The 23561-nt window shown below is 54.3% G+C and overlaps 1 protein-coding gene across 2 annotated transcripts in view; it reads left to right on the top strand.

The window, feature by feature from the left end:
• RUNX3 (RUNX family transcription factor 3) overlaps positions 1 to 23561 on the top strand; it is a 64436-nt gene that overhangs the window by 14978 nt on the left and 25897 nt on the right. For both annotated transcript variants that reach the window (XM_054258935.2, XM_017974413.5), the window contains exons 2-3: positions 18877 to 19145; positions 21351 to 21507. In XM_054258935.2, the coding sequence (XP_054114910.1) occupies positions 18877 to 19145; positions 21351 to 21507 (426 nt within the window). The remainder of the gene's footprint in view (positions 1 to 18876; positions 19146 to 21350; positions 21508 to 23561) is intronic.

Here is a 23561-nt window from a genome sequence, read left to right as displayed (position 1 = left end):
TCTGTACAATGGGGAGAATAACAATACCTCCCTCTCGGGCTGCTAGAGAATTCACTGAGATGAACCTGACGAGCTCGGCTCCGCAGCTGGCCGTGGGAAATGCTGCAGTCTGTGGGAATGAATGGATTATATCGAGAAGACCTGCAGGCCCCAGCCCTCAAACACACTCGCGGTGTTCACTGTGGTTATAAGACTTTGGGCTTTAACTTTTTTAAATGTGTTTTCTCTATTTTCCAAGATTTTTCATTGTGCTGATATTATTTGTATCACAGGGGCAGGGGGCAGGGGGCAGGGGGCAGGGTGGTGGAGTCAATTAATCTTATTAATTGACAGTATTGTTTAAATAGACAATAATAAGAGGAGGTCAGGCAGAGTTGGCCCCCCTCAAGCATTCACTGGGTTCCCAGCTCCCCAGAGGCCCTGTCAGCATTTGGGCTGTGTGGCCTCCCCACATGTACCCTCACCCTGGATATGCCCCTCCCCAACAAGCACAACTGCCCCGCACACACCCCCATGCACTGCTGCCCTTTGTGAACCCTTCTCTCCCATGCACCTGCCTTGCTTGCACCCCCCCATGCACCCCTGCCCTGCATGTATCCTTCCCCTGCACATGCCCACCTTCAGGTTAGACCTCCACCAGCTGAGGGTTTCCAGTAAGACCTGCAAATGTGCGGGCCTCTATCACAAGCTGCCCCAACTCAGCAACCAAAGTCTGGCCCTGCCTCCACATCAGGCCTCCCGGCCTGTGTGCCCATCCCAACCATGTGCATGTGAACACACGCTGCCCTCACACAAGCATACACATACTTCAGAGGCCAAGCCACTGCCACAGACACAGATGTTTCAGGAACTCCTTCTGGGGGAGCCAAGGGCCACCTGGTGGCATGGTCTGAGGGAGGCTGCTTTGCCTCTACCCATGCTGGTCTTCTCATCTCTGGCCAGGAAATCCTTCCTCTTCCTGGGGTTCCCCAGACACCTACCATGTGCTCCTGTCCCCTGGGCTGAGGCCTCCAGGAATCCAGGACTCATGTGACAGAGTCAGGGCCCCAGCTCAGAAGGAGGTTTCCCAGCTGGAAGAAGCCTCAGTGATGTCTGGACGGGTCTCATTGTCTGATAAATGGGGAAACTGAGGCAGGGAGAGGGTGGGGCCTCCCCAGGTCACCCCAGGAAGATAGGTATATGCGGAGAAGGCAGCCTCACCCAGTGGAAGCACACAGCAGAGACGGCAGAGGAAGCCAGTCCTGGTCAAACTTCTCTGGGCTCTGGGTCCCTCCCCTGTCAGACAGGGGCTACTCAGGCCCTTCCAGCTCCGGCTGTGATCTGTGGGGAGCTCTAGAAGGCTTCAGGGAGCTCCAGGTGAAGTCTGCACAGCTCTCCAGGTTGTGGGGAAAGGAAGATGCAGGCAGGGAGTGTCCCCAGGGGCCTAGGTTAAACCCCTGCATCATTTCTGTCCTCTTCTTCCTATGGGGTCAGTTAAAAACCAGCCTCCCATCTACTGGGGCAGGGCGGGCCAGCCTCCATCTGGGGCTGACAGGTCTTTCCCAACCCAGCCTGAGACAGACCTGCCCACTCCAACCCCCAAAGACCAGGCTTGGCCACCTGTGGTGAGCTGGCCCATCTGGCAGGGTTCTCTCTCCCTTTGACTCAGCACTGAGTATCTGTACCCACTCTGCACAGAGCCGCTGCAGGCCTAGGAGGCTGTCTCCGAATCTCTGCTCTCCCATTTCACAGACAAGAGGGTTAGCTCCCAGGGCACATATGGAGCCAAAACAGGGACAGGACCTGTCTGCCCAGCTTCTAAGCCAAAGCTTGTCCTTGCTTCTGGGTAGTGCTGGGACTGTGTCCCATTGGGTAGCAGGCAGGGGGTATAGTGGGCAGTGTCTTTGCACCCCCAGATGACAAGGCCCAGGGCCCATAGCTCTCTGGAGCAGCATCAGAACACCTTCAGTGTTCTCATCTGTAAGATGGGGCACAGCCATCCCTAGCTTCAGGGTGACCGTGAGGACACACAGAGACACAGAGTGTCTGGCATGTGGTGAGCTCTGTGGGTTAATTATTAACAAGTAAGATGTCTACACTGGCCTGAGGTCCGGAGCACCCTCAGACCACAGTGACCTCTGTGGCTGTTTTGGTTGGAACTAAGCATCTGAGCCTTAGACCATAATGTGGAGAAAAGGCTGAGTAAATGGGTATTTTCAGCATTGGATGGAATCAGTGAGGCCTTGGGTGTAGACAGGGCTTTTCTCTGGAGGAGCTGGAATCATGCCCCCTGGCTTTCTGCCAAGCCAAGAAGTCCAGGCTGCCGGCGAGAGTGGGGCTGGAGAGCAGCTGTGGGGAGAATGCGGGGCAGGGTCCAGAGCCCCTCAGTGTCCGTATGGGGCTCAGCAAGCCCAGTCCAGAAACTGTCCTAAGTAAGGAACCAGCAATGCAGCTAAGACATCCGTGCAGGGTGTTCCCTGACAAATCCAGACACCCCCTAAACAGCCCATCACAAGGGAGCTAAGGTATTCCACGAGGCATGGGGGAATGGGCTTTCCACACCCCACCCCTACCAGCCCTGCCCAGCAGCCACTTGTCCCCTGCCATTGAGGAGGCTTTAAGGACACAGGAGAACACACACGCACACGTTGAGGAATTTCAAAAGCAGGTTTAAAGGACCCCATACTGTATGTTCCCAACACTCTAAAAGAGAGGAAGGAGCAAAGGGAGGCGGGGCGGAGAAGAGAAGAAACGAAATCTATGCATACAGTAAGAAGAGCAGAAGGCTGAACACCGAGTGGGAACTGTTGTTCTGGGTGGCAGGATTACGGATGGTTTTAATTTTCTTCTCATAATTTTATTATTTTCCAATTTTTCTTTAATGAATGGGTATTATTTTTATAATCAGAAAAAAATGTGTTCTGTTTTAAGGAACTGCGGGGGAGGATTCGGGATTGTTCTTCCCCTTTTACAGACTTTAAAACTGAGGCCCAGAGTGGAAACAGCATTCATTCATTCACTCAGCCGTTCATTCACTCACTCATTCATTCATTCATTCATTCTCAAATGCTTCTGGGAATCCCCCCTAGAGTCAGACTCAGTTTGAAGTCCCATGCCAAAGAGCTGAAAGGGGCCCATCTCTGTTCTCAGGGAGGTGATAGTCAGGGGGTATAAAGGACGAAACAGCACGTCCTTACAATGCGTTCAGACAAGGGGCCATGGTGGGGAGGGGAAAGAGAGGGGGCTAAGTCTTCTGGGAGTATTAGAGATATCTCACAAAGAGGGAAAAGTAGGGAAGGGCTTTGATGTACGAGCAGGAGCTTGGCAGTCAGAGAATGGGGAAGTGCACACCCTGAAAAGAAACCGGGGGCTGTTAGACAGAGAGGATCCACAGTGTTCAGGGGAATGGGTGGGAAGATAACACTGGAACATTCCATGAGCCAAGTCTGTCAAAGGCCTGGAGTTGCCTGGCTCTGCTGTTCAATGTATGTGACTTTGGGCAAGCTACTAAGCCTCCTGAGCCTCGGTTTCCTCATATGGAAAATGGGTTAGCCATCTTATTGAATTATTGCAAGAACAGAGTGAGTTAATAAGTGTAAAGCACTCAGCCTGGGTCTGGTATATCGAAGCAGCTATGAAACTATCTGCTTTTATCATTTGCTATGATTTACACTTTACCCTATAGGCATTCTGGAAGCCAAAGAAGGTTTTTAAGCTCAAAGTTAATGTGAATTCATTTGCTTATTTATTTCACCAATTCAATAGGCATTTTTTGAGATCCTAATATGTACCCAGGAATGGCTTTAGGTGCTGGGGATGAATTTGCCAAATAAAATACAAGACTCCTAAATTATTTTAATTTCAGATAATAAATAATTGCAATATTTGGGGCAACTTTATACTAAAAAAAGTAATCATTATTTATCTGAAATTCAATTTAACTGCGTGTTTTATATTTCTATTTGTTAACTCTGACAACTCTATCTGCAAATGTCACACCAAGAAAACAAAAAATCCCTGCCCTCCTGCAGCTGATGTTCTGTGGGAGAAAAGAGACAATTTCTAAGTCAAGCTATTGTGTATCAGGTGCTAATCAATGTGCTGAAGAACTGTCAATCAAGGAAGGGAGATATATTTGTTTCCTATGCATGTCATCATAAATTAATACACTTTTAGTGTCTTTAAAAAAACACATGCATTTATAATCTTACAGTCCTGGGGATCATAAATTCTCTATGAGTCTCCCTTGGCCAAAGTCAAGGTCAGGGCAGGGCTCTGTTCATTGCTGGAGGCTCTGGTGGAGAATTTGATTCCTTATCTTGTCCAGTTCCTTAAGGCTGCCTGCTTTCCATGGCTCATAGCCCCTTCCTCTGCCTTCAAAGCCCACAGCTTTTGGCCACATTTTTCCCACACCACCATCTTTCGGGTTCCCTAGTTTCCATGCCCTCTCTCCCTCTGACTGTCTTTTTCTGACTCCCTCTTCCATGTGTAAGCACCCTTGTGATCATATGGGGCCCACCTGGGGAATCCAGGACAATCTCCTCATCTTAACATCTTTATCCTTCATCATATCTGCAAAGTTCCTTTTGCCATATAAGGTAACATATCCACAGGTTTGGGGATTAGGATGTGGACATCTTTGGGGCCATTATTCTGTCTACCACAGGAGGTCAGAGAAGGCCTCTTGGAGCAGGCAGCAGGAACCTGAATGAGGTGGGGAGCTGAGCCAGGCAGACAAAATGGGAAGGGCTTTCCTGGCATAGGGAATGACACCCATAAAGGCCCTGTAGTGGGAGTCTGATCGGCATATTTGAGGGCAGGCTGGCTGGGGCAGGGTGACAGGGGCAGCATGGAAGGAGATGAGGTCAGAGAGGTGGAGGGTGGCAGGTCATGTAGAACCCCATCAAGGCTGGCTGGAAGGGGAGAATCAGCCCTCTCCTGCCCCTCACCGACCCCCAAGCCCTGCCCCACAAGTACCACCCTGTCTTGCTAAGCTGACACTCATTCCAAGAGTACTCACGTTTTAGTAAGAAACTGTATAAGGCCCTAAGGGCTAAGTTGCTAATGTTTAGGCCTGAGGGGCACAGGCTCGCCTCCCACACCACCAGGGAATTGGTGATCTTCCCTAACACCAAAGGCCAAACTCTTCTCAGAAGTATTGCAAGATGAGAAGGAAGAGGCTTTCCCTGCAACATGAGGGATTCGGGTTAGACATTTAAAAGAACTTCCTGTGTGCTAGCAGAAAACTGTCAGTTAAGGTTGGTAACATCTGGGAGCCTAGGTCCTGGCTGAGGACCCTGCCCTCAGGGGTCTGACATTCAGCCACCAGCGGAACTCCCACGATGACCTGGGGGAAGAGTGAGTCCTGATCCTGGACTCCCCTGGGCCCCTGATCATCCTGTGACCTCAGCACATCACATCCCCTCTCCAGATCTATTTTTCTGACAGAGGAGGACTGGCCTCAAAGATTTTCAAGGGTCCTCCCAGCACTGGCCAGCTACTCCAGGGCTCTTATTTCCTAGGACAAAAATCTTGTCATTGTGTGATTTGGCAGGCTACTTAAACTTGCTGGGTCTCACTTTCCCTATATGTAAGTGGGGATGATCATAGAACCCCTCTTAGGACAGAGCTAGGATGAAAAGAGCTAAACTGTGTGAGTTCTCGGAACTGTGCGTGGCACACTGAGAATGCCACCCGTGGGAGCTACTTCGAAGAAGGTTCTAACATCCTCAGGGGCTCAGAGCCTCAAGTCTGTGACCCTGTCTCCCGGAGCCTCACGTTTGCTGGCTGTGGGATTCTGAGTCTCCAGACACCCCCCTTCACTCCACTGCCAGCGTGCCCCCAAAGCCCTGGCCTCCCCCACGTGCTGGGTGGCATGCCTACCCCACAACCACATGAAAAGCCATTCCCCCAGGGTGTCCCCACACCTGGGAAAACCGGCAGTCTGCCCGGCGCTGGCCCCGCCTGGTGGCTGGAACACCGGGCAAGATCAATGACGCCCGGCTCAGCTCCCAGTGGTGCCACCTTGTTCCAATCAGGGCTGGGCGCCTTCCGCTCCGGACCTCCGCCCAGCCCTGAGCCGTTGCTCCCTCCTAGACCCTACCCAGCTGCCCACGTTTCCAGCCCTGTGACCTCTCAGGAGCGGTGCCCACAGCTGGCTCCACAGCAGCTGTAGCCTGCCTGGACTTAGGAGGTTGAAGAACATGCCGCGCAATGGGCAGGCTCCGTGGAGCAGAAGGCTGGGAGGCGGGAGCCCAGGGCAGGTCCTGGCATTCGGGCATCACTTGATGCTGCCCCTTCCCCCTCTAGACTCAGTTTCCTCAACTGCACGTCAGGCTACTTAGACTCACCCCATCTGGCTCTCAGGGCGGTTGTGGGAGAAACAACAGAGAGTAAGAGTCTGAGGAACCCGGGATACTGGCAGTGCAGAGGAGTGGGGAGAAGGCAGGTGGGTAAAGCCGGTTCCGCTGCACAGTGGGCCCTCCTACCAGCCCCCTTCTCCCTTCACGGGTCCCTCTCAACCCTTGGGTCTCAGCTCGGTGTCACCTGTTCTGACAGACCTTCCCTGACCACCCCATCTAAAGTATTGGCAAGGAGCCCCTCTCTTCCATCCACTCAGTCACTGTCTATCACTTTACTCCCATCTGTTTTTGTCAGTGTCCCAAGACACTGCCCAATATTGACATGCTTATTTATTTGCCTCCTTGTCTGTCTTCTGTCTTCCCTGCCGGAATCAAAGCCCCAAGGAGCTCCATAGCTTTCTTGTCCATTGCTTATATCCCCAGCACCTAAAATAGCCCCAGGCACATAATATGTGCTCAATTAGTATGTGTTAACTGCTTGAATCTAGTGCCAACTCCTCCTTCTCCTCTGTCTGTTTCTTACTTCTCCTTTTCCTCTCCCATCTCATCTCTCCCCTCATTTAAGCTCAGAGCTGCTAAGGACAGGACTGGGAACATTTTCCCCTGAGGACAAGGATGGGGGCAGGGGCAAGTCCAGGCCTCCGTGAGCTAAAACAGCCTTCAGATCATCGAGCCACCCTGGATTTGACTGAGGCTCAGAGATGAGGCAGTGAGAGAGCCCCCCTACCCCAGGTCTGAGGACATTCAATGGGCTTCTGGAGGCCCACTCAGGTAATAAACGTCACATTCCTGCCAGTGGAAACTTATGCCAACAGCAAATGACAGAGTGCTCAGTGTCTGAGCCTGTCACCTGGACTTGCCAGGCAGGGCATTTGAAGCCTATTCTAGCCTCTATTTGGCTGTACCCACAGCCTCAGCACCTCCCCACCAGCCATGACCCCGTAAGGAGGTGGGGACTCAGCTCATCATGTGGGGCTGGCATCACTTTGGAAGCAGATCTCCCATCCCAAGCAGCATCCTCCAACCCCAGCCAACCACCCTGCCAGCCTTTGGTTCCTTGGGGTCAGCTGTGGACCCTGGAGCCACCACTCTGTCTTTTGTTTCCATGAAGTCTGAGCTCCCCTCACAGCCAGCCCAGGCAGCACAGACTGGGATCAGGCTGCTGAGGTTCAAGGCTCACCTCTGATACTCTACTCGAGGTGTGAACTTGAACACATTCCTGACCTTGCTCTGCCTCAGTTTTCCTACTGTTACAATGCGGGGGTGATGACTATGTACCTAATACAAAAGCAGCTCCGAGGATTCAATGGCATGTGTCACAGTACATAACATTAGTTACTATAATCAAGGGGCCTGGTTCCTGGATGAGGTTGCTGTACAACTTTGGCATTGACAGAGCTGGTTCAAATCCCAGCTCTGCCACTTCCTATGTGGGTGCAAGGGACTTCCTTGCCTGTAAAGTGAGCCCCCTGACACATACCTGAGGGCTACTGGTGGGCCATGAGGAGGGCTTGGGGAGCTTGCTCAGGAGGGGCTGTTACCTAGAAGTGCTTGTAGGTGGGGCCTGCCGAGATTCAGCCGAGAGTGTGATGGTACAGGACCATCGGTGGTAACAGTGATTTGGCTGAGAATAAACACACCCCAGCTTTGCTGCATCACGAACAGCTGTATGACTCTGTGTGCATTTAAGCATATTGTCCATTTTTTTCAGAGGTTTGGGGCAGAGGGACTTTTTTGAATTTTTATCTTTTGCTTTCCTTTAAAAATATGTTTAAACATGTAAAATACATGTACAGAAGAACGTATAAAATATAAGTATTGTTTTAAAAAGAATAATAAAGCATATATCTATGTACCCATCACCTGGCTTTTAAAAACAAAGCATTAGTGGGACCTTAGGGCTCCCACCAGTGTCCCCTCCCCAACTTCATCCCTCTCCCTCCCCGTCAAGGGTGGCAAGTGGTGGGAACCACTCTCCTGATTTTTTTTTGGGGGGTAGATACAGAGTCTCATTTTGTTGCCCAGGCTGGACCTCCAGGCCTGAAGCGATCCTCCCACCTCACCCTTCCAAGTAGCTGGGATTACCAATGCAAGTTACCATGCCTAGCTGTGATTTTTGTATTAACCATTCTCTTACTTGTCTGTCTGCTGTTTGCCTTCATTGTCATTTCTATTTATAAGAGCAGAAATTCTGGGACAACCTGAAAGGCCAACAATAGGGGATGTGACTTACTGGAGCTCTTGAAAATAATTTGTTTTCCCCATTTCACAGATGAGGAAACAGGTTTGGAAAGGGCCAAGGTCACACAGATGGCAAGGTGGGACCCCATAGCTGGTCTGCTCTGAATCACAGATGACTGTTAGAAATGGAGCTCTACAGTCACTCTCTCATTTCACATGTGCTTGCAGTGAGCTGAGCGTTCTAGACACTAGCATCTGGTCCAGCCCCTGCACCACCCAACGCTTGAACTCCTTCCACAATATCTTGGTCTCAACTTGAATACCTCCCATAATGGAGAGCTCTCTACCTCTGAGGGGATATGTCTCTATTCCTAGCCAGCTCTCATTACTTCTTTTCCTGGTATGGAGCCCCCAACATCCATGTGGTCCCTGCCACCTGGGAGCTCTTCATAGATCTGACAGAGGAGCTCTTACCCTCCCAAGCCTGCTCTCCTTCAGGACCAAGTCTCCAGTTGCTTCAACAGTTCATCATGTGACATGGTTTCAATACTCTTCCCCACGCTGAGGTCCCTGGGGGTGTCACATGGCCCTAACAGACGGGGAACAGGATGAAGCCCAGAGAGGCCATATGTTGGCCTAGGGCATCTCAACCTAAATCCAAACTGTGGTCTCTGGGCCCGTAGGCTAGTGCCCTACCCTTCCACCCACATCACGTGCAGCACCCTAGCTGCAACCTTCCTACCACTTCCCTCCCACTGCCTTTCTCCAGGCCGGGAGGACAAGCTTTCCTTGTCCCCATGGAGCAATGAGGGGGTAGGTTACACTCAGATGCTGAGGAGTGGTTTGGCAGCCCCATGGGGGAAAACCACCCAGAAAGTCTACGTCTCTGAATGGAGGAGAAGCATAAACTTCCACAGCCAGGGTTCAACTCCTCCCAGATCTGACCTGTAGAACGAATCCAAAGCTCTGAGCCCTGATTCAGTGCCTGCCTCTGTATACAGGTCTGTCCACACAACGGTCTGTTGTTTATATAACTGTGATGTGGGTTTCCACAGCATCATGTGTGTGTCCACACCATTCTATGTGGGGCCTATCTGTGCATCTACACCAATAGGTCCATGCCTGTTGATGCGGATGGAGACATCTCCTAGGAGTATCTTTGCACAAGCATGCACTTAACTGTTTACACCCGTGGCTGCACTGTAACAATGCCGTTCTCCATGAGGGCCTGTCCATGTGGGTGGGTGTGAGCTGCCAGTGAGTGTATGAGAGACTGTGCGAAAGAGCCTGGGTACTGTGTGAGTGCGCCCTTGCAGGGTATAGGTGTGTGTGTGTGTGTGCGTGCGTGCACCCTGTGTGCCCAGGGTCCAGTGGAGAATTTCCCATCCTAGCCTCCTACTTCACGTGCCCCTCAGATCCTGGAGTCTGGCCTTTCCTCCTCATTTTCTGGCTATTATAACCCCTGGAAAAGTGGCCTTTATTATGGAAACGCTAACACCGTCTAAATGCCATTGGGGAGAAAGGGATTGCTGCCATCCCAGGCCCACTTTTCTCTAAAGAGAGTGTCTTAGTTCATTCTGTGTTGCTATAACAAAATACCTGAGACTGGGTAATTTATAAATAGAATTAGAGAAATGGAAACTTCTTACTCACAGTTCTGGAGACTGGAAAGTCCAAAATCATGACTCTGGCAGGTTCAACATCTGGTGAGGTCCTGGACTCCCTGCTTCCAAGATGGCGTCTTCTGGCTGTATCCTCTGGAGGAGACAGAACGTTGTGTCCTGAAGTCAGAGGGCAAAGAGGACCTAATCCATTTATGAGGGCAGAGGCTTCACCACTTAATCACTTCCCAAAAGCTGCATCCACCTCTTAGTACCACCATTAGTACTTTCATCCCCTTGGATGAAAGTTTAACATATGACTTTTGGGAGACATTCAAACCATAGAAGAGGATCTTTATTGCCTGTCAAGCATCCTTAGCTGTGATTTCCAGGCCTGGACACTCAGGCTGCCTGACAGGTCAAAGTGGGTTAGAGGGGGTGGGACAAGGGCAGGCCGAGCTGATGCTGAGGCCAGGAAGGTTTGTGCAGAGGCAGCTGGGCCTGCAGACAGGAGCCTCCTAGTCAAAGTCCAGTTGCCAATAAGCACTTTCTGTGAACTTAGGCAAGTCTCTGATCCTTCCTGGGCCTCAGTTTCCCCAGCTATGAGATGGGGAAATGAGCAGACTGGTTGTAGATTAGCATGGGATTCTGGAATGTTGAAGACAGAGAGGCCATCAGGGGCTCAGGCGTGGGCCAATGCATTCACCTCCCTGAGGTGACCTGCATAGAAAGAGCTAGTAAATGTACAAGTGGCACAAACAACTATAAAACTGGGACGCCTCCCCAGCCCTATGGATCCAGGCCCAGGTCCCCTGTTGCCCAGGCCCAAGGTTTGACACTGACTGTGTGTGACCCTGAGAACCTTCACTTTTCCAGCCTCAGTTATGCCTCCTGTTATCTGGGAATAGAGCATTCTGACTGTGCATCCCGTCCCCCTGGGCATGGTGAAGATGAAATACTGCAGAACGTAGAGCTGCTAAGATCACTCACTTGGGAGTAAGGGAGGGCTGAGTTCAAATCTAGGCTTCCCTGCCACACGGAAGCCCTCTGAGCCTCAGTTTTCCACATCTGCCCAATTCACAAAGTTGTTTTGAAGTTCATCTAGAGTGATATAAGCAAAGTGGCTAGTAGGCGCTCAGGAAACCGTACTCCCCAGGACTGGGTACATGGCAGGGGCCAGGAGAGATGTGGCAACTGGTGATCTGGAGAGGAGAGATGTGGCAACTGGGGAGACTTTAAGTCAGGACTGGCTACATAATTTAGGGGGCCCAGTGCAAAATGAAAACGCAAGACCTTTACTGAATAAGCACTCAGAAGTTCAAGGCAGCAATGGCAGGGCATTAAAACAAGCTCAGGACCCTCTGAGAGCAGGGCCCTCTGTGACTGCACAGCTCACAGGCCCAGGAAGCCAGCCCTGCCTCTGGGGTGGCTCAAATCCAGTTCAGGTGGGGGGCTGAGGCTTATCCCACCGCACTGGGGGCCACTTCCTCTCCCAGGACTGCAGCTGGGACCGTGACTGCCGGCCCTGCCACCGTCAGTGGCCATCAGAGGCGGCATAAAAGACCGACTGTTCCCCACGTCCTTATGCCCATTTTTATCTCATGCCATGCATACAGCACATAGCTGATTTCTTTCCGCAAAGGGCTGCACTTTTTTTTCTTTTCCAAGGGCGACGCTGGAAAGCCATGTGGCTTTTATTGCTGGCAGGAATGTCTAAGGCGTTCCTTCACCACCACATGAAATAGAGCCGTAATCTTCATCTGCGTAAGGCCAAAGCCCCCAGTCTCCTCCAAGCCATTGGCCTCTGAGATTAATTAAGGCTTCACAAGGACTGACAGTCATTAGGACCTTTTCGGGGAGATGGAAAATCCCTAATGGGCCTGGCGGGGCCCAGAAGCTGCTGGGTGGGCAGTGGGGAGAGGAGCCTGCAAGAGAGGAAGGTACGGAGTCAGCAGGAGGTAGCTGGAGAAGGAGGGGGTGCAGACTCTGTCACTGGCACCGGCTGTGACCTTGAGTGAGACTCTTTTCCTCCCTAGGCCTCAGTTCTGCCGTTTAAGAAATGGGGATTTGGATTTGCTGTCTCAGAGCCCTTTCGAGTCTGACATTGTAAAATTCTAAATCCTGCCCAGAGTTCTACCAGGATTCTAATTCTATTCCATGACTATAACTTCAAGCACCAGGTTTGGGTCCATGAGAATAGAGTGTAGTGGGCAGCAACGTGGGCTCTGGGGCCAGGCTTCCTGGTTGGAAGCCTGCCTCTGTTGTTTCCCAGCAGTGCCATGTTGGGCAAGTTACTTGAGCTCTCTGAGCCTCAGTTTTCTTTCCTGTAAAATGGGAGTGATAATTATCCCTACCCCCTAAGAGTGCTGTGAGGCATAAATGTGTGTAAAGTGAGAGCCATTTAGAGGAGCTCTTTCTCTCCCTGCCTGCCAGAGCTGAACCCCCACCCTGGGGCTGGTGGAAGGGCACACGTTTTCCAGAAGCTCCCTTGGCTTCAAGCTGCTCAGGTCCCTCCTACCACTCTGGCCTCCCAATAGAAGAGTCCTGTGTTTGATGGCTCTGCTGACAGGTAGCTCTGCACTCACCTGCTGCTTTGGACAGAGCTCTGCGCTGAGGACAGTCCTCAGAGCACAGGCAGCCCCTCCCTGATGGAGGAGTAGGGTTGCTGGAAGGGCTCCTGAGAATTTGTTTGAACTTCTCAGATTCTGTGGCTCATGGAGGAAAGCTCTTTACTCTCAGAACCTGGGTTTCCCCATGTGTAAAATGGAGAGAATAAAATCTCTGCCCTGCAGAGGCACCGTGAGAGTGAGCGACAATTGGCGGAAAACTCCCAGCATGCGGCAGGTGTCCAAAAAATTAGGGCAATTATTAGTCATAGACCACTGATCAAAGTCACAGACCAAATAACTGTCTACTAGAAATATTTCCCTGATTTACAGATGATAAGAGTGAGTAACGGGTGGCAGTAGGAAGGCCCCACCAAGTGATAGGAGCTGAAACCAGAACCCACTTCCCTGGTAACAGATGGAGCCGCCGGTTTATCTGCTCTGCGCCCCTGTCCCCCGCAAGAGAGAGGGTCCCTGTTCTCTCTTTTCTCTGTCCTTGTCTCCCTCTCTCTCTCCCATCCCCAAAGCAGAGTACCCTCTGACCACCTACCTGCAGAACAGGGTGGGGATGGGCATGGAAGGATCCCAGGTCATGTGGATGCAAGGGAGCTGGCGTCCCACAGGAGGTGGTAAGGAGCTGGGTAGAAAGGAGGGGCCTTGGGCTCCCGGCCACCGAGAAACCCTGGGGTCCTGTGGGAACCCACCCGGCCTGTAGAGGGGCCTTGAAAGTGCGCCCCCAGCATTCAGATGCAAACAGAGGCCCAGAGGGAAACGTGACTGACTCTAGCACTTCGCTGGGGCGAGAGGCACTGAGGGTCGCATCTGGGCCTTAGTGTATGAGGCCGACGGGGCTGCAGCCTCCCACCTACTTGGTGTTTTGCTTCACGGTGCTCGCCCCTGGCGGTGCTGGAGCTCAGTCTAGATCTGATCATGACTCTCCCCTTTCTGGGCCTCAGTGTTCTCAACTGCAAACTGAGGACTACTGCAGATGCTGCCTCCCTGCGGATTGGTTCTGAGGCCAAAGGACAGCAGGTGGTGGGTGCACTCAGCTATCCCAAGACCCTCCCGAGTGACCCTAGCGAGTCCTGCAACTCCCTGCAGATTTGAAGGGTTTGCTGATTTCCAAGCCCAGGGCTGCTTAGCAGAATTTACCACCCCAGCTCCCTCTCCCCATCATGGTAGCACTTTCCTGTCTATCTAGATGCCAGCTTTTCCCATCACTCAGCCACTAGGAGGAGAGCTCTGATTAGCTCGGCCTGGTGATGCCTGCATACCCCATGTTTTGAGCCAGAGCAGGCTTTTAACCTGGGTCCAGCCCTCTCTAGCCTGGCTGACCTCGAGCAATGTTCCTCTTTGCTTACTTGCATGGGCATACCACCTACCACATACAATGCCATGGGCATTGAATACCATGCTTAATACCCACGTGCAGTGGCTGGCACAATGTAAAGCCTCAGCACCCCCAGCGGTTACCATTCTTCCCATTTTATCTTCGAAGCGGGGGACCAAGGCTCAGGGGAGTGTAGACACATGGCAAAAGTCTCGGACCTCACAGGCAGTATCTGGGTCCTAACGCCCTTGTCACCCTGTCTCCCCTGCTCCTTCTGCTTCCCCTCCAAGTCTGACATTTTCCAAAAAGAAAGAAAGATCTCTGTAATTCAAGAAGCACACTTGTTCTCCCACACATTCCGAATCCTTCCAGAGAGGCTGCCCAGAAAGATGACCCTAGATCTGGACTCCCTGGGGGTGGACCTCCAGCCTTTAGGAGATACCCCCTCCACCCAAATAAACTGCCATTTTTCATTAACTTTTCTCCCTTATATATTCAGATACCATGATCTGAAATTGGGATGAAGATGAGTCCTAGTTTACTCAGCAGCATTTTCTATTTCTTCAAACAATCGATCACAATTTAAATATAATGAAACACGATGCCCCTCCCCTCCTAGAGAGAATCCTTAATCCCCCTCCTGTGAAATGGAGTGGTTAGAATGACCTCCATTGACAGAAGAGGAAACTGAGGCTCAGTGAGGGGCACGAATGTCCCCTTTGGGTTCTAGGGCACTAGGCTGGAGATAGGTTTCACCCTGGGTCCTCTGGATGGGGGATTTAGGGCCAGGCTGGGAGAAATGTTCAGTTCTAGAAGAGTCCTCTGCCCTCTTTGCTGGACTAGGCTTCTGTGTGATTCGGGATATGGGAAACAGAGGCCTCCTGGGAAGGAAGTGGGGTCCCTGGCAGTGTCTGCTGAGGCCCAGTTGCTTCTTAGGAAAGTGTCTGCCTATGGGAGGGGCCAAAGTGAGGTTCTGAGAGGAATGGTCAGAAGGGCAATCATCAAGACCCAGCTCCTGCCGCCCCCGTGATGGTTGCTGGAACCCCCACCCCATGAGCTGACTCCTCGTGGAGCTAGGTCACAGCCAGTCCTTACCTCCCCCAGGCAGCATGTGGGCGAACTGAGGGGTCAGGACAGCATGGACTTGGCGCAGAGTTCTGGCAAGCTTTGAACCTGAGAACTGGACATATCACAGATGGGAAGTGTGAGGCCCAGATCGGGGCGGTGGCGGGGAGGGGGGGTTCAAAGGGCCCCAGCAAGAATGGAGAGGTCTTATTTTTTCATAATGACAGTGATGGCTCCCTGTGGCTGGGGCACCCTCTGTGTGCCAGGACTGTGCTAAGCACTTTACACACAACTCTGTGAAGGGCCACTATGAGTGCCCCCATTTTACAGATGAAAGAAATGAGGCTCAGAGAGATTTAGGCAACTCTCCTTAGAGGGCTGTGGATGAGAGAAGAAGACACACTCAGGCAGAGGGACTGCAGACCCAAGCTCTTTCCACTGTCCATGGGGCTCTTAGGTGGCTTCCCAGAGCATACCTGCCCCTCCTCTGGTACACTTGGGGGATCCCTGCCCAGGTGCAGCAGAGGCACTGTGAATTATGCCTGCCCTGGGAAGCCCGCACCCTCACTGCCAAGACCACACTTGGAGTGCACTCCTAAATGCCTGAGGTAGACGAATCCCCTTCCTAAGGCAACGGAGCTGGCTATATTTGCTCCAGGATGGGTTCTAGGTTTACCCAGCTCTAAGCTACGGTAGGGGAGGGAAGTGTCCTGACCTTAGGCTTTCTTGTCCTGCTGTGGACAACATGGGGTGCTCTTAGGTAGGGGCCACTGGAGAGAAACTGGGCTGTTTGTCCCTCAATCTGACGGAAGAGGGAGAAAAGATGAGAGTCCACGCCAGTTGGGGAAGGGCAAAGGTGTCAGCGTGCCCCAGATGGGGGAGTGGGAGCTCTCCCTCCCATCGAACAGATGACAAAGGTTGTAGGTCTGGGATAGGGAGGAAGCAGGTTGGCGATCAGTGGAAATTGGGAACAAGCTAGCCAGTTCTGTGGGTCTTCCCCCACACCTGAAAACGCAAAGGCAGAAGGCGTCACCTCATCAGAGGTGAGCAAGGCAGCCTCAGTTTGACACAAAGCCATCGGTTTGTCCGAAACATGGCAGCACCGATGGCAAGGAATCGGACTGGCCTTCAGTCCGGGAAGGACAGCTCCTCGGAGGAGGCTGCCGCGCCTGCACCCGGGCCCAGCAGGCACGCATCTGCAGCCCGGCGGAGCCAGCACCCCCGCGGCTGGTAGGACGCGGGCGCCAACTAGCGGCGACTCCCACCACTGTGCCTGCCAGGCGGCCCGGCGACCTCGGGCTGGGGACCCAAGGGCCTGCACCCCCGGTCCCCTGGGTCTGGTGACCATGGGCAGCGAGCGCCTTCCCGAGGACTGGAGCCCGTGCCGGGTCCTGCGCCAGGTGTCCGGACCCACAAAAGCCCCCCATTCTCTGAAAACTCGTCTGTCAACCCAGCTTAGAGGGAGAGGGAGAAATCAGGCGGAGGGACAAGCAAAGGGCAGGAGGCAAACCGAAAACACTCAACACGTGAACTTTGCCACGACCTGAAACAGCGGGTCGCGGCTCCGCAACCGCTCGAGGGCAGCACGTGTCGCCCGCCCCGGGCCCTACCTGGCCACGAAGCGCTGGGCCTTCCCCAGAGACGTTCCCGGAGGTGGGAGCGCCCAGGCCGGATCGCTTGCTTCCTCTGGTTCTGCTGCTCGTGCCAGGCATGCGAGCCTTGGTCCACGATCGTCAGCTGCCAGGCGCAGGTTCTCTGAAAAGGTCCAGGCAGGGACCTTTGCCGTCCTTGCTTTCGACGCGTCCTGAAGATGTGATGTGAGGTCCCGATGGGGCTAGGGGCCAGCTCTCCCGATGTTCCAGGTGAGGCCAGAGTCTTTCGCCCCTGGAGCGCACGCGAGAGTTGATTTCGTTTGGCGACGACGAAATGGTGCGCGATGGGCAGGGGTCAGATCCATCATGAGATCCTGCGGCCACCGTCGGATCCTAGGCTTCCTTGCTTCCGAGGCTTGGAATTCATTGTTTTGCACCTGTCGAGGGCTAGAGGCAACGAAAATCTAGCTCAGTCTCCAAAGCATGCGTTCGTTCCCCAGAGTCTAGGCGGTGTCTGGGGCGATAATTCGGAAGGATTGGGGCTTGACCTTTCCCGTTGCCCTCCCAGCTGTAGCCGGCCCCTAGGCCTGCTCCACTGACTTAGGAGGCGGGAGAGGCAGGGGTTGTTCACAGTGAAGCCCAGGAGCGTTTGGGCCGCGCCGCTGGGAGTGGGAGCGGGGACCCAGAGCCAGGCGGGCAGGCAGTGCCTCAGCGAAACTGTCCGCAGTCCCTGCAGCGCAGCCGGAGCCCAGGGGCCCAAAAAGAAGTGGAGTCAGACCCGCGGAGGCCACTTTCCATCTGCATGGAGAAAGGCAATTAATTCTGTCCTCTGGAAGCCGGGGCCCTTAACTTTGCAGCAGTGGTTCAGTTTTCCTTTTGCCACCGACCCACGTACTGTTTCACCATGCAGGGCCGTGGTTACAGGCGTGGAGAAAAAAATCGGGAAAACGCATTTTGCAGGCCTTGCCGTGGTTTTCAAAGAGCCACAGGCCGCCACAACGAAGAACGACGCCGCGAGGCCTGCGAGATCCCGAAACTTGTTTTTAGGGGAGAGCACAAGGGAAAGTGGTTGCTGACCTCGGGATACTTAGGGTTCCTGGGAGACTCCCTTCCGTCTGTCCCCGGTTTGGCATAGGGGCCACCGAGGCTGGGACCAAAGCCGCGCAGGACCGGGAGCTGCAGCACCCGCTGGCCGGGCATGGATGGCGCGCAAAATCCCGTTTGGGGTGGAGGAGCTTGGGTCTGAATAATTTGCGGGACGAGGGAGGTGCGTAACCTCTTTGGGGCGGCTCCCGGTTGCGCTGTCACCGGCCCTGGGCCCCCGCGGCCCCAAGCCGGGGGTGCAGAAGTCACGGGCCCGAAGCAGCAAGAGCTGGGGAAGCCCGGCCGCGGCCAGCGGGGAGGAGGAGCGAAGGGGTTGCGCCCCCGCGTTAGGGAGACGCGACCCGGGAAAGGGCTGCAAGGGCGACTTCTGTGGGACCCGGACGTTCTAAGCAAATTTCTAGCGTCGGCTCTGGGCTCCCAGCGCTCTCGGGGGCCCTGGGCTGTGGTTCGGTAGCCTCCTCCGCGGGGCGGGGCCGGGCCTTCCGCCCCTCCCGCTGGCAGCCTCCGGCAGGCCCCGTTCCTCCCAGCTAACGCAGCCGAGGTGCCCGCGATGGGGGCTCCGCCGATTGGCTGCGCGACGCGTCGCTCGGGCCGGCCCCGCCCCGCCTCGCGGGCCCCGGGGGTAGTAACCCCGCGCGGGCGGCCACGGCCCCACCACTTGATTCTGGAAGATTTGTTCTGGGGCTGCGGCCGCGGAGTCGCGGCTGCCGCGGGCGGGCTTCGGGGTGGGAGGCGGCGGCGGCGGCGGTGGCGCAGCCCCGGGCGGGCCCCGCCGCGGCCCAGACAGCCGGGACCGCCGCGAGGGGCGGCCGCACGCGGGGCGGTGCGCCGGGGATGCGGGACTAGCGGGCGAGCTGCCGGCGGCCGTCGGGGCGGCGAGGGCTTGCAGCGGGCGGGTCCCGGCGGGTCTTGGCCGGGAGCCGCCCCCTGCACCCTGAGGCCCCGGGCCCAGCCGCTTCTGCTTTCCCGCTTCTCGCGGCAGCGGCGGCCGAGAAGGCGCCCGCGCCGGCCGCCCGCCCGGCGCCCTGACGGCCGCTGTTATGCGTATTCCTGTAGACCCGAGCACCAGCCGCCGCTTCACACCTCCCTCCACGGCCTTCCCCTGCGGCGGCGGCGGCGGCGGCAAGATGGGCGAGAACAGCGGCGCGCTGAGCGCGCAAGCGGCCGTGGGGCCCGGCGGGCGCGCACGTCCCGAGGTGCGCTCGATGGTGGACGTGCTGGCGGACCACCCGGGCGAGCTCGTGCGCACGGACAGCCCCAACTTCCTCTGCTCCGTGCTGCCCTCGCACTGGCGCTGCAACAAGACGCTGCCCGTCGCCTTCAAGGTGAGTGCAGGGCCGGGGACGGGAGGGCGCCGGGGCGGGAGGGCGCGGGCCCTGAGGCTCCGGGCGTCCCAGCTGCGCAGTAAGGGGCCTTGGGTGCCGCGGGAAGGAGAGGTGGCCGAGACCCCGCGGCGACACCCGGGCATCCGGGTCGGCTTCGCTGCGCGCTGGGCTCGGGGACCTTGGTGTCTCGTCTCGGATGCGCCCTGCACAGAGGGGTTTTCAGGGGGTTGCCCCGCTCCACCTGGGCTTTGGGCAGCTCTGCGTAGAGACGTTGGTGCGGAAACGGGCGGATGGGGTTTCCCGCGCCCTAACCCTGATTGCTCAGACACAGCTCTGCGGGCAACGGAGGAGAGGATACCCAGACCCGGGTTAGGACACGGCGGGTGGGATTCGGAGGGTGAAAGGGCCTATCCTCCGCCGGCAGCACCCCTCCTCCCGCGCCGCTTCACAAACGCTTCCTGCTCACACCCTCCACCTCGGGCTTCTGAAATTTTATGGGACGGTGCTAGGCCGGAATCGGGGCACTGCCTGGCAGACGTTTGCTAGGGGGTATTCTGCGTCCCTAATGGCTGGTTGAGATCGGGGGACCCCCCCCACCCCTGGCAGCCCCCAGTCATTCAGAGGACCTTTTTTCCTTATGCCAGGGAGTAGGCGACTGTTTCATTTTCATTTTTTAAAGGGGGCAACGAGATGAAACGAAAACTCCTCGGTTTTCCCCTAAACCTCTCGCAGCTGCCGTGAGAAAAGGGCAGGGCAGGAAAGGCCGGCGGCTGGGGGTGGTGCTGCCCGAGGTGGCTGGAAGCGGCGGCCACTGGCAGCTGAGGCTGTCCCTGCTCCCATTAAGACGACTCCAAATTGGGAAAAAAAAAAATGGTTGAGTGGCCCTTTGAGGTCTCCCAGGTGACATCTTAAAATACCAGTGGGGAAAATCTCCCCGGGAAGTGGGGAGGCCCATGTGATTTGAATCGTCAGATTCGGAGGTTTTACTGTCACTTGGAGCTTAAAAGGAGTCTTTGAAATTAAAAGAAGACAGGATGTTGACAGGAAATCTGGCCTTTTTAATCAGACCCCAAACATTTTTCTCCTTGAAATTTTTACCATCTGGATCTTGAGTCCCAGCACGCGGCATCCACGTTTAAATGGCTGTCACTGTGTTTAAAGTCTGATTCTTTTCAAAAGGCAGTCTGCCACTCCGTGCTCCTGGGGGTGAGGGGCTGGGGGAGGATGGCGCTTAGGAAGACATCGCCATCCCCATCCTGCACTTTCAAGCAGGTGCATTCTTCTGTCATCAAAAACCCCCATCTCACTTTAAAGGGGTTTTCTGGGTGACCCTTTTCAAAACACCAGTGAGTTTTGCATCCTGCATTTTCTCTGCATAACGAATTTAGGCTCTGCAGAGGCCAAAAAACTGGGCCTGGCCCACATTTTGGGGCTACATTTCATGCCCTGAACGGCTCTTGTGTAAACTGAGTGGGGGTGGCAGCCCTGTTGTTATTGTTGATGTGCTTTTTTTTTCTTTTGAGATAGAGTGTCACTCTGTCACCAGACTGGAGTGCAGTGGCACAATCTCGGCTCACTGCAACCTCCGCCTCCCGGGTTCAAGCAATTCTCCTGCCTCAGCCTCCGGAGTAGCGGGGACTACAGACACACGCCACCACACCCAGTTAATTTTTGTATTTTTAGTGGAGACATGGTTTCACCATGTTGGCCAGGATGGTCTCCATCTCTTGACCTCGTGATCCGCCCACCTCAGCCTCCCAAAGTGCTGGGATTACAGGTTTGAGCCACCGTGCCCGGCCATATCGTTGATATTGTTTTTTACTTGGAGACTTCGTTGCTAGGGGCATGTTGATTCCTCTTTTGCTGCTGCCGAAGTCAACAGGGGAACTGCTCCCCACGTCGTGGCGACTGAGCTGATTCACAGCTCCGGCTTAGGCTTTGTTGAAAGGATGATTTCTTGGGACACCGTTTAAGCAGTTGATCTGGGATTTTGGTGTGGAAGCTCGGGATTCTCTCTTCTTCTTTTTGTGATATTTGGGGGAAGGTCCTTTTTGTTTTTAAGCCTCTTCTCCACCCTGCATTGGAGAAATACGCAGTGCGCCTGGGACCTAGGGGAGCTGCCTGGCCCAGCCCCTCCCCTCCTTTCCCTTGCCTCCTGCTTCCTTTCTAAGCTGTCCCCCTGCATCCCCCGCCCTGTGTCCTCAGGTGGTGGCAATGGGGGATGTGCCGGATGGCACGGTGGTGACCGTGATGGCAGGCAATGATGAGAACTACTCTGCGGAGCTACGCAACGCCTCAGCCGTCATGAAGAACCAGGTGGCCAGGTTCAACGACCTTCGCTTCGTGGGACGCAGTGGGCGAGGTAAGCGGGAGGGAGGCCTCGCCAGTTCAGCATTGGCAAGGGCAGGGGCAGTGGGGAAGGAGGTTGAAAGTGGGGACTTGGAATCCCGAAAAACAGGTCTCCAGGCACAGCTTTGTCTAAAACAGTGATCTGTAATCCCGTAGAATGTTACAGATCCCTTTGAGGAGGTGAGGAAAGTTATAGTCTCTTGCCAGAAAAAGACAACGATCTTCCAGTTTCTAGGGTTTACCAACTCCTGAACCCTTTCATGCCACCCCTCTTTAAGCACCCCTGATCTCACAAAAGATGCTGGCAGGAGATTGTGTATTCACAAGCTCAAAAAGGGAGCTTAAAGGTCTTTCTGCAACGGGGTTGCAAGATGAGTCCCTGGTCTGTAGGGCCCAAGCACCACAGCCACTCTCTCCATAGGGGGCAGAATCTCACCCACACTCGGAGACTGTCTCCCCAGCTGTGGTCTCCCAGATGCAGTTTCCCAGTGCCTTTGAGCCCTAGGTGGTCAGGAATGGAAGCTAACACAGCTGAATGTTGGAAAGCACAGCTCAAAGGCTGCCATCTCCTACTCGAGAGTCAAGGCTGGTGTGCCATCCTGTCTGTCTGATCGACCTTGGGCAGTAGAAGGAAGGTGGGACAGGGGTGGGGGCTGTTGAATGGGAGGCTTCTGGGACCTGAAACCCATCATCACTTAACTCCTGGAAAAGTTAAGTGGGAAAGTCCTAGAAACCCTGCCCCCGTGGAATGGAGGCCTGAGGGTCCACTGCCCCTTTAAGACCAGCCTGCCTGTGAGCAGTGGCTGAAGTGGGAGTTGCCCTTCCCAAGCACCAGGCCCACCTCTAGCTTTGTTAAGAAGTAAGCTGGTTTCCCTCTGCTCCCCAACTCCATGCTGAAGCGGCTGAAGCAGAACCGTGCTTTTCATCACCAATAAACAGGACTTTCTCAAGGTTCTACTTCCCTCTGAGCTGCCAGCCCCGCTCAGAAACGGGCATCTGGGCACCATTTTCTCCCTCTCCCGCCTTTCAATGTGTACATCCAAATGTCAACCATATTTTGACTTTTCAGCATTAATTAAAACCAGGACATTATTTGCATGTAATAACTGTTTACTTGTTACTTTTTATGAAACTGAAATAGTTTACATTCTTTCAAACATTTCCTGTTCCTGTTGGCTCCCTTCCCCACGCACAGATTTCTTTCAAACGGTGCCCTTAACTGGTTGCAGGTTGGTGGATGGAAAATGTTTGCTTTTATGAATTAAGCTTTCATTGCTGCTCCTAATTAGTCTTCAAGTCCCTTTTGTCATCCCCAATCTCTCAAACCCGTTGCAACTTAATCCCAGCCCTGAGAGGAGAGTCACTGGTCCCTGCTTGGTGGCAGGCAAGGCTGACTGCTGACTGTGGGTGGTGGCTGGGTCTGCTAGCTCAGGTGTGTGTTGGGGGCACTATAGCTGCTGTCTGTCTCAAGGCAGGTGGAAGGTGCTGTGGATCCGGGAGCCCAGCAAGGCATCAGGAACTTGATTCCCCCTTCCCACTCCCTCTCCTGGGAGGTGAGATAAAGAAAGAGAAGAGGCGACGATTTTCTGAGTTACGGAGACCTTGCCTGGCCGATCTGCACACTGAGAATGATTTTTTGTGTGTGTGGTTTTCATGCCCACAGACTTTGTGCTCCCTGGCACCAGGCCTGCAGGGAGGAAGATGGGTTTCCAAAGCTTTGGTTGGGAACTGGTCCTTATAGCAGGCATGGCCAAGGCTGGGGTTGTGGCTCTGGGAGATGCCAGAGGCTGAGTTTGTAAACCATTCTCTCACCCATCTTCTCTCAGTGGTCCGTAATCAGTCTTAGTGGTCCTGGGAGGCAGGAAGTGCTCTGAGGAGGAGTTCCGATGTCTGAGGAACTCTGGCTAAGGCGTTCAGTCTTCAAAGGCTTGAGGTCTTTATGAGCCTCCATTCTAGTATTAGCCGCCCTGCCTTTGAGTCCCGGGTCTGCTAATGACTTGTGGATAACATTGGGCAAATGGCTTAACCTCTTTGTGCCTCAGTTTCCACATCTGTGAGGTAGGGATG

This window comes from Callithrix jacchus, chromosome 7 (genome assembly GCF_049354715.1).
Source record: "Callithrix jacchus isolate 240 chromosome 7, calJac240_pri, whole genome shotgun sequence".
In the NCBI taxonomy this organism is placed as follows: domain Eukaryota; kingdom Metazoa; phylum Chordata; class Mammalia; order Primates; family Cebidae; genus Callithrix; species Callithrix jacchus.
Note: the sequence above shows the minus strand (reverse complement) of the source record. Positions and strands in the feature narration are given on the sequence as shown.